An 11,320-nucleotide genomic window follows, 5' to 3' on the forward strand; every position below is an offset into this window, starting at 1 on the left:
ATGAAGGAACAAGCGCAATCCACTAGGTTCCTAAATGGTAACCCTGCTCTGAGGGTGGCAAGGGTTAGGGTATCTTCCAGAGTATGTGGCCATGACAGCACTGTGGTGGACACCAGAATGAGTTGGAAAACAATGTTGTCCCGTCATTCTGGATTGCCCCTTTCTGACCAGGGCCAGTGACTATCTCGGCGCGCCAGGCAGGAGGAATCAAGCCAGAGGATCTCTGGCCTTCCACCTGCCGGACTTCAGCACCTCCTGCGCTGGGTGGACATTTCGGCCTCCGGCCCTGGCCAGGCAGTTCTTCCTTCGGCGGATTTTCCTCGGTCGGCGCGGAGACCGCGCGTGGATTCGCGCGCGGGCTCGGGGTGAGGGGCGCGAGCCCGGGCAGCGCCGGCCCCCGCGCGCCAGGAAGCGGCGCATGCGCGGGCGTCCTGCGAGCCAGCTGAGGCGAGCCGAGCCGCGGCAGCGGCTGGAGCCAGGGCGGCTGGAGCCCAGCGTCTGAGCTGTGCGGGGCCGAGCAGCGGCGCGGGAGCGGTGGCGGCGGACAGGTGGAGAGCCCTCGCCCGCTCCGCCAGGGGCGCCGGGGTCGTTCGCGAAGCCTCGAGGTCCAGACGTGGCGGCGACGGTGGCCTCCCGGACGGCCTGTGAAGGATGCGCCGCCCACTGCCCCGCGCCGCCTGACCGCCCCCGCCTCGTCTCGCGGTGCGCCACAGCTGGGCCCGTGGCCGTGCCCGCCGCGCTGTCGCCCAGCCGCCGCGCTTGCGGGGTCGCGTCCGGCCCGGCCATGTGGACCCCCACGGAGGAGGAGAAATACGGTGTAGGTAGGTGAGGCCCCGGCCTGGCAGCGTCAGGGGTTGGGGTGTGGGGGGACGCGCCAGGACTCCCGGCTCCTGCTAGATTCATATCCTGTCGCGTCCGCCGCGGCCAGAAGGCTGTGCGGCCTCCGCGCTGGGCGAACGCGGAGCGGTGCGGGTGCTGGCGGGTGCGGGCGGCTGCGGGGGCGCGGTAGGCGCGGGTCCCCAGCGCGGGAGGGCGGCAGGGGGCGCTGGCTGCGCGGCCTCGGCAGGTGCGGCCCGCGGCAGGGCAGGGGCGGGCCCCGCTCCGCAGTTGCGCGAGGTTCTGTTGGGTACCAAGCAGTTTACCCAGGAACCTTAATGCTGAGAATCTGCTTTTTCTGCTCGAAAACCTCGATTTTAATGAGTTTCCACCCCAATTAATGAGCCCGGTAGCTGTTTATTTTCAGGCTGGAATCTTTAAAAAATAATAAAAACGTTGACATTTTCTTAGTTCAAAATTTACAGTCAAATGTTTGATTTATTTTGTTTTATCCTCAGTATTACAAATAGTTGTCCTTCAATGGGAAGTGCTTTGGGCATGTATCGATGTTTAGTTATATACACATACTTTGCTTTAAAAAAATCTGTTTTCAGGTGGGAACGTTATTTCTCTTAGAGACTTCTTTTTAAATGCTGCATGAAACTCCAGAGTAGAATAATTCTTTTAACATTGTATTTTCTTAAAAAAAGAGTATTTAGTAATTTAAAGTAATTTACAGTGTTAGCGTTTCTTGGTGGTTACATAGCAGATTTCAGTCACATTGCATTATTGTAAATTATTGTGGGTAGCTAGAAACATTTAAAATGTTGAATGTACAGGTTTTTTTTTAAAAGTATGTAATGGAAAATTCTGGATGGGAAAGCTACCTAGACATAGATTTTTATTTCCATTTTTATTGCAACTGAATCAAGGTTTAGTTTAGAATTGATTATAAAGTAACTTTTGAACTACAGTGGTGACAGATGGTTTGGAATAAGGCCATTTCCATGTAAAAATGTAATTTATTTAAATTTAAGGACCTGCAGAGATGTCTTCCGTTGTTAGAAAATCTTGTTTTGAAAGGTAACTTTTGGAAGCTTTCAGATAGCTATGTTAGAACGGAAGTGACAAAAGGAGCCCTACTCTTAGAGCCTGTGTTGAAAAGGAATTGGGAAAATAATGCCAAAATTCACTTTCTAGGGGTATTTTTTATCAAAAAGAATTTGAGCATTCCCTGAATACTAAGTTTATACTGCTATGACATGCAAAGTTGTCATTCTGTCAGTCTTCTCCAATACTCTCAGAACTGCTAAACTGGAATAATTAGTGATCAGCTGTCCAGTCGTGCCTGATTAATTGCTTCCTTTCTGGGGAAGAACTCTCAAGTAGAGGAAATTGTGATGTTCAGGGTCCTGTCTTCTTACTGGTCCTGTTGGGCAAGTTATTTAACATCATTTCTTTCACAGTAAATTGGAGGTAATGTTTACTTATGTTACAGGGTTGTGAAAATCAAATCAGCATTTATCAAATATTTGATAAATGCTAGGTATGTTTTGAAGTGAGGGTATACAAGACAATCAAGACTATGTGAATCTCAAAGCACTAGGATTTTTGGTGTGTGATTTATTAAAAAAAAAAAGGAATGAAATTCTTGTATTATAGGACTTGTGTGCTCAGCTTTAGAAAAATTGTTTTTCCCTATGCATAGTATTGGGCATAGGGCCGAACTTAAATCCCTGATAAATGAGAGAAAATTATTCTGAAGACATTTCCTTAGCAGCTGTGGCTTGGTATAATTTAGATGCCTTTTCTGTTAAATAAGGCAAGTCACTCTCTTAGTTCTGTCACAGCTTTGTTCCACTATCCCTTCCTTATTTATGTCTAAAGTTTTTGTATTGTTTAAAACTTAGAACATGTTTTTATTCCCTTTAAGCATGTTAGGAATATAATTCTACTCTTCTCCCCCCATAAAATCCAATTCCATCTATAAAGTAGCTTCAGTATAATATTTATAATGAGAAAACTTGTCAATTAAAATGGTAATTTAGTCGCACTGTTTAATTACTGTGAGGGATAGCTTGGAAATTTAACCATTATCATTATTCCTCTGAGAAAATGTTTTGAGTTCAGCTTTGATTTTTTATGACTAACTTGGAACACAGATTATTATTTCTCCTTGCCAACCTATAATCCTATAGCAGGAAGGGAACACTTACATTCACTTTGCATCAATTTGGAGAAATGTTGAGAGGGCCTCCATTTGCCTTGATGTGGTGAAGGAAGGAGTCCCTGTTGCAGCAGTAGGAGAGTTTTTTTCTCTCTCTATTGCAGCTGTTCAGCTATATTTGACATTGGTAAGAGTTCTCAGATCCCATAATAATCTTACTGCTTTTTAATTATTCTTGTAGGAATCCTGTACAAATTACAACATTCCAAAAAAAAATTACAACATTTCTGAATTACTTTGTTTGTTCATTTAGGATGAAGTGATACCTAAGCTTCCCTTTCCATTGTGTGGTTTCCATTTTGTGATCAACTTACTGGGTCAGTAGGGCACTGCCTTTTCCTGAGGTTCACTGATGAGCCATTTTGTGCACTGGTGGTTGTGTAGATTCCCAGAATAGTCCTGATATTATTTACTAAGTGGATCAAAAAAGTGGATTTTAGAGGCTAGTAAATCAATCCTTTCTTGTCCTTCAACAATTGTATATTCTCCTTAATGTTTTTCTTGGCAGTGGGCGCTGTTTTGTAATGTTCTTGACTGTCTTGGTCTCATATAGTATTATAAAGGGCATTTCTATACTGAACTCATTACCCTATGTTTTGAATCTTCATGTTGAAAGAAGGAGACCGTTTAGAGAATCTCTGCTTTCCTCTAGTAGCCATGAATGTTTGATAAGTTCTGTATCCTTTATTTTTTTTCTCCAAGAAGTGTTTTGCCCTAAAGTGCATTAGGTGAAAAAAATTCCAGTTATTATTTTGCATACCAAAACTACCAGAGAAACAAAAAACCAAGAACAGCAATGGCAATCTATATCCAATGCTGAATACATAAATAACAAAGCTAGAATACACCTAAATACATAAATAACAAAGCTTTCAGTGTGTGTGAATTAGTTTGACATCATAAATATGCAAGCTACTTTAGAAGGTTGTCTTGTTTATTCCATTGCTGTTGTGATGTAAATTTACTATTTCAGGCCCTTGATTTATCGCTTATTTTTTGTTAATCCCCATTTAGAAGCGCATGAAAGATTTCTCTCATTCTCATTCTCTCTTTCTCTTTCTCTCTTTCTCTCGTATTTGATACAGGGCTTCACTATGCAGCTCTGACTCATAGTGATCCTCCTGTTTTCAGCCTCCCCAGTGCCCTTAGTGGCTAGCTCAGTGTGCCCCGGGGGGGGGCAGTATGGTATGTCCTCATTTACTTTCTTATCCAAAATACCCTTACACTGCTGGACAGAGTGGTATATGTCTATAAACCCAGTGCTTGGTAGGCTGCTGCAGGAAGATTGCATGAGTTCCAGGCCATCCTGGGCTACATAGTGAGTTCAAGGCCAGCTTGAACTATGTAGTAAAAATAAAACAAAACAAACAGAACACTTAACTTTTTAATTTTTTTTTCAAAAATACTCCCTTTTTTTTGAGATAGGGTATCGCTATGCAGTTCAAGCTGACTGTGTGCTCACTTTTGTAGCTCCTAGGCTGCTGTTGAATTCATAGCAATCCTCCTGTTTCAACCTCCCAAGTGCTGAGATTACGGGGGCATGCACTATCATGCCAGGTTCTGGCGCTGGCACAGTGTGCTTGGGGTTCTAGGGCTGGCACTGCATGTGGGCCTGGAGATCAAACTTGGGAGCTTTTGCTTGACAGGTAGGTGCTTATGCCTCTGAGCTATCTTCCCAGCCCCATTTATTTACAATTTGTGATTGTTGTATATCCTATATTAAATTTTTAAAACTATTTTAGAAAGTACAAAATAATATTAAAACAAAAAATTACAAATTAGACAAAATAATGTGTTTTATTAGACAAACTAATATGAACTTCACAGTATTTGTTATATTACATAGTGTTGTCTTCAGATTAGCTGTTCATATTACCAGATATATGCATGCAAAATTGGAAGAAGAAAATTATAGAAGAAAAAGATTATAAGAAATTAAGAAGACAGAAAAGGGAAAATAATTTTTTTAACGTATCAGTTATTTAATTGGGTTCTTAGTACGAAATTTAGAACATTAATTAATTTATTTATTTTTCACTTTTTAATATTTTCTTTATTAACTAGGATTTAGAACATTAATTTATGAGGATAAATTCCATTTGTCAGAGCAAAAACAAATCTCAGGTAGCCCCAGAGCTGAGGAACAGCTTTTTCTACTTTTTTAATTAAAAAAATTTTTTTTTTTTAAGAACCGGGGATTGAACTCAGGCCTTTGCACTTGCCAGGGAAGCATTTATTCTACGGAGCCATCTCACTGACCACTTAATTTTTTTAAATAGACAATATTAATTTTATTTGCATTTATTTTATGCTTAATTTATTCCTGTGCCATAAATTTTTGTTTCTTCAGTTTCTTCTGGGATATCTTTTTCTTCTGTGCAACTTCTTCCTCTGGTTTAGGAACAGTTTGTTCCTTTTCAGTAAGGATCATCTCAGTATGGCAGGGGGAGCTCGTGTATAGATTAATTCGGCCATGAGCTCTATTCAGTACAGAGGTACATCTTGAGTGCTGTGTTCATCTGGATATGTTCAATAACCAGAGAACCTACATCTAAACCCTTAAGCTCAGCATTACTCTCTGTATTTTTAAGCATGTGTAGCAAAATTCAGCACTCTTTTTGGGCCACCGACCCTGTGTTCAGCCCCACTCTTTGGTCTGGGCACACCTACCAGCTCTACCATTCTAACACCGGAATGGCACACATTCACATTGCTTTTTTAATGCAACATCCTTCAGATACTTAATGGCTTTTTTTTTTTGGTGGAACCAGGGATTGAACTCAGGCCCTTGCGCTTGTCAGGGAAGCGCTTATTCTACTGAGCCATCTCCCTAGCCCCAAATAAACTGATTTTTTTTGTTTGTCTTTCTTTTCTTTTCTTTTCTTTTCTTTTCTTTTCCTTTCTTTCTTTCTTTCTTTCTTTCTTTCTTTCTTTCTTTCTTTTGGTGGAACCGGGGATTGAACTCAGGCCCTTGCACTTGCCAGGCAAGTGCTTATTCTACTGAGCTATCTCCCCAGCCCTGGTGGAATTTTGGATATGCATAAGCTTGATGGCCTAGGCAGTTTCACATGTGTTCTTAAAGTGAACATGAAGATTTGAGCCTCTTGATTTGCATGAATTTGTGGGGTTTTCTGAGTCAAGAGAATAGCAAACCATTTTCACAAGTCACCTCAGGCTGCTCACAGGAAGAGCAGGAACAGCTTTGAGTTTTGCTAAAATCAGCCCACTGCTTTCTGATCCACCTTGCGCTGCTCTGAAATCTGGTATCTCTCTTTCTTGGTGTCAAAGATCTCGCCTTCCTGGTGTCTGGGTTTCCACAGATGCTGCTTCTTCTTGAAGTAAGCATCAGTGAAGTGTTTGGGGGATTTTCACTTTGCTGATATCAATTTTTGTAGAGGTGGCAATGACAAATTTCTGGTATGTTCTTTAGAGGAACAAGATTAAGGCTAAGAGGCCTAGTCACAAGTAGCAAGCCACTGGCCAACTGCTTCAGGAAGACCACTCTCTTGCCTCTGTGACACCTGGTGAGGATGATCGAGATGGTGCCAGGAGTGATGCTAGCTTGAAGTTTCCTCACATGCTGACTGAAGTTTCTTGCCGTGGCTCAAGAGCTTTCAGGGCACATCTTCAGTAGGGTAGTATCTAGGCATTTTTTGAAGCTTAACCACCCTGGTAGCACCATTCTTGTCATCACCGACTGTTTTTGTGATTGTAGCAAGAACTTTCTCCTTCTTTTTCTTCTCAACTTTTGATTTAGTAGCTGTGTACTTTTTCTCGTACAAAGCCTTTCTGGGACACATAGCAGATTGGGAGTATCTACCAGTTGATACACAAGACAAAGAGTCTTTTGACTCTTTTTTTTTTTGTGGAACGGGGTTTGAACTCAGGCCCTTGTGCTTGCCAAGCAAGTGCTTATTCTACTGAGCTGTCTTCCTGACCCTACCAATTCCTGTAACCACTACAGGATTTTGGCTGCAGTGGGGCTGCCCCTTGTTAGACTTTTTTTAATCTTCACCTAACCCTTTTTACCAGTACCACTGGCAGCAGCCTTCTTGGCTTCAGTTTTCTTCTCTTTAGTGTCTGGCTTCTTAGTTTTTTCACCCACCACCTTGCAAGATGGGAATGAGATGGGAAAACTAATTGAAAAAAGAAGACAAAACTAATCAAGCATTAACTGCTCCTTTCCATAGACTAGCAGAAATCCACAGTACAATTATCCAAACCATCCTGATTACATACACATATAAGCCTCTTTCCCCTACCCCCTCTCCTGTCCTTCTCATCTCAGTAATTCTTTCATTTTGAACAGATTCATTCCCTTTTCTCATTGTCTATTATATCCTTCAGATTTTACTTTTATTTTTATTTTATTTTATGAATTTGGTACAGGGTCCCACTGTGAAGCTTGGACTTGTAGTGATACTCCTGTTTTTAGCCTCCCCAGTGGTGGGACTACAGATGTGCACCACCATGCCTGGACTTGGTGGCTGGCTCAGTGGGCCTGGGGGCGGGGCTGGTGCAGCATGTGGTGCTGGGAACAAATCCTGGTCACCAGAAGCTTGCCCTAAGCAAATGCTTAGTCTGCTGAGCTATCTTGCTGTCCCCAGATTTTATTTTCTCTTATAGGTTCTTACAGTAGAGAGACAATATGATGTTTGCATATGCAGGTCTGATTTATTTCACTTAATAGTATGGTCTCTAATTAGGTCAATTTACTGATAAAAGCCTCAAATTTATTCTTTTTATAATTGAATAATACTCCATTGTATAAAAATACCTCATCTTTATCCATTCTTCAGTTGATGGGAATCTGGGTTGCTTCCAAGATTTAGCTGTGACAAGTTGCTCTGCTATAAACATGGGTGCACATAAATTGCTGTGGTATGATGTTTTTACTTTTTCTGGAAAATACCCAGGAAGGGAATAGCTGGCTTGAATAGGACCTTTAACCCTAGCTTTTTGAGGAATCTCCACACTTACTTCCATAGTAGTTGTACTAGTCTTCACTCCCATCAACAGTGAAGAATAGTTCCTTTTTCTCCACAGTCTCTCCAGCATTTGTCATTGGTTGGCTTCTTGATGATAACTATTCTTTCTGGGGTGAGATGGAATCTTAGTGTTGTAATTTGCATTTCTCAAATGGCCAATGCTGTTGAAAAATTTTTCACATATTTACTTGCCATTTGTATTTCTTTCTCTGAGAAGTGTAAATTCATCTCAGATGCCCATTTTTGGATTGGATCTTTGAATTTTGGGGGCCTGATTTTTAACAATGCTTTATATATTCTAGATAGAAGGCCTTTGTCAGAGAGGGGTCAGCTATAAATTTTTCCCAGTTCATGGGTTTTCTTTTTACTGTGTTGGTGATTTCTTTTTTTCGAGATTTAAAAAAAAAATTATTTGTGTGTGTGTGTGTGTGTGTGTGTGTGTGGCCAGCTCAGCCCACCAGGGGGTGAGGCTGGCTGGCATGTGGTGCTGGGGTATTGAACCTCGGTCCCTGTGCTTTGCTAAGCTTGTTCTAAGTAGGTGCTTTAGACCACTGAGCCATCTCATCAGTCCTGGTGATTTCTTTTAAGGGCAGAAACTTTTCAAAAAGATGAGATCCTGGGTCTGGGGAGATAGCTCCTCTGTCTAAGTGCCTGCCTGGCAAGCACAAGGTCCCAAGTTCAATCCCTGGTACTGCATACCGTGTCAGCCTCAGAACTCCAGGTGCTCTGTGTTAGCCCTGAATCTAGGCATGGTGGCACATGCCTGTAATCCCAGTGCTAGGGAGAATGAGGCAGAAGGATCGCTATGAGTCCAAACTGCATATATAGTGAGACCCTGTATCCAAAAAGAAAAAAATAAAACAAAATAAGTAAAATAAAGAAGATAAGATCCAGTTGTCGATTCTTTAAGTATTTCCCGTGCAATTTGGATTTTGTTCATGAATGCTCTACCCCTATATTTTTAAAGATTTCTACCTACATTTTCCTCCAGGAGATTTAGTGTTTCTGTTTTAATGTTTAAATCTTTGATCCATATTTACTATAGTTTAGTGCATGGTGATACATATGTGTCTAATTTTAGTCTTGATCATGTGGAAATCCAGACATAGAGATAGCTATAATTAGCAATTGCTATTTTATAGAACTAATAACTCCCTGTACAATTTTTTACAGTAAGGTACTGGTGATGGAATCTAGAACCTTCACACTGAGTTACATTATTAGCCTTTTTTTCCCCCATAATTTTATTGATAAACAAATAACAGTGAGACAGTTGCAAATCAAATTGGTAGGACAGTTTCAATAATTAACACACTGCATACATTCTTCCTAGTGGTTAATTGCTATACAAGAATCATTCTATTCATTAAGAGAATATAACTATATATCTATCAAAACCACTTTGAATAAACAGATACAATCGTCTGTATACCCTTTTTCTTGTTAAGTTCCGTTATTTGAATATTATAGGTATGTAAACTCAGCAAGATATTTTAAAAGAGTCCAGTAGCCCATAATAGTATTGGGTCTTCCGCTTGACTGGCTATGTCAGAAATTGTTGACCTGAGTCCCCGACAGCTCAACATAACAGCATGACTTTACTTCTTTTTTTTTAAAGTTCCACTTTGTTTTTTTAAAATTTTATTTATTTATTTCTTTGTGTGTGTGTGTGGCCAGCTCAGCCCACCAGGGGGCGGGGCTGGCTGGCATGTGGTGCTGGGGGATTGAACCGCGGTCCCTGTGCTTTGCTCAGCTTGTTCTAAGTAGGTGCTTTAGACCACTGAGCCATCTCACCAGCTTTCGTTTTTATTCTTTTCTGCTGGATGGCCAAGACCAAGGTAAAGCAGGACCTATGCAACAAGAGTTGTAGCTTTTGGGTTTGATAAGGTCAGTGAAAGCCCCTCAGGAGTTATCCCAAGATCCTGCACCTCAGATTGTAGAACCTTTGTCAGTGTCAGCCATGTGGATGAGTCACGGCCATTGCTTGGCCAATGTGCTCTCTGTGAAAGCCTGAGAGAATGTTTTCTCTCCATGTGACTCTCCTTAGGCACACTCTACATCATCGATCACTTTCCTCTTTGGCCCTATAATCTCCTTGATCAGCAAATTTTGGACACTGTCGAGTTACCTGACATTATGTTAGCCTTTTTTAAAATTTAGAGATACTGAATACCATGTTAATAAAATGTTCAGTTTTGTGTCAACAATACCCACTTAAAACTTCTACATGTCTGGCAGAAAGTTACAGCTGCCAGGAATATCACAATAATTATAATACAATCTACTTTTGAGGGTTTGTAACACAAGGTAGGCTCTAAGTTGTGATTCTCCTGCCTCATCCTTCTAGAGTTCTGGGCTTACAAGCATGACTTCCCCATAGATTCTTTTTTTTTTTTTTTTTTCTTCTTTTTTTGTGGCCAGTTCAGCCCACCCTGGGGGCGGGGCTGGCACAGCACGTGGTGCCTGGGATCGAACTGTGGTCCCTGCGCTTTGTCTAAGCTTGCTTAAGCAGACATTTTAGACTGCTGAGTCAACTTTGCCAGGCCTGCCTATAGATTCTTATAAGTCCTTGTTCTATGAATATAAATAACTTGATTCATGAAATTTTAGAATTGTAGGGGATCTTAGAGATAATACAATTTAGTACAATTTAAGATTCCAGAACTAAAGCTAGTTAGAATAGCTGGTGTTCATTAAGTATTTACTCTGTGTTCACCACTTTCACATTATGGCTCAAATTTATTTCATCTTTTAACTTGTACTTTAGTCAAACTGAGTATGCCCAGTTTTCTGTCTGGATTTATTTATGCTTGTCCTGCCATGTGCCAGAACTATTTATTATGCATTAAACACATTTTTGTGGTACTGGAATTGAGCTCAGGGCCTTTACACTGAGCTATATCCTTATCCTTGTTTATTTTTTATCTTGAGACTGGGTCTTTATGAGTTCTATGTTGTCCCAGTTGGGGGTGAACTTAAGATTCTTCTGCCTCAACTTCTTAGAGTTTTGGTATTATAGTCATGTGCTACTGTGCCTTGCTTACATGATTCTTATACGCATCAATCTGTCTTTGCTTATATTATTCCTACATGGAATGCCTTTCTCTGATATTTTTATTTCTTGAAGTATTTCCTGTCAAGTCTTCTATATTGCTGTCTTTATAAATATTTTTCTAGATCTTTGACCATAAGACTCTTTTTGTACCAGGAATTAAACTCAGGACCTTGGGCTTGCCAGCCGCTTGTGCCACTGACCTATATCCTTGGCCCCAACCCTCTTTCTATATAT

The 11,320-nt window shown here is 41.2% G+C and overlaps 1 protein-coding gene and 1 pseudogene across 1 annotated transcript in view; one reads left to right on the plus strand and one right to left on the minus strand.

Annotated features, from left to right (window-relative positions):
- Positions 1 to 524: 524 nt before the first annotated feature.
- Dock3 (dedicator of cytokinesis 3) overlaps positions 525 to 11,320 on the plus strand; it is an 825,219-nt gene continuing 814,423 nt past the window's right edge. The window contains exon 1 of the mRNA XM_023706273.1: positions 525 to 821. Within this exon, the coding sequence (XP_023562041.1) occupies positions 785 to 821 (37 nt within the window). The 5' untranslated portion in view covers positions 525 to 784. The remainder of the gene's footprint in view (positions 822 to 11,320) is intronic.
- LOC111813497 overlaps positions 900 to 11,320 on the minus strand; it is a 62,214-nt pseudogene continuing 51,793 nt past the window's right edge.

The sequence above is a fragment of the Octodon degus genome, unplaced genomic scaffold (assembly GCF_000260255.1).
Source record: "Octodon degus isolate 3935 unplaced genomic scaffold, OctDeg1.0 scaffold00008, whole genome shotgun sequence".
Classification (NCBI taxonomy): domain Eukaryota; kingdom Metazoa; phylum Chordata; class Mammalia; order Rodentia; family Octodontidae; genus Octodon; species Octodon degus.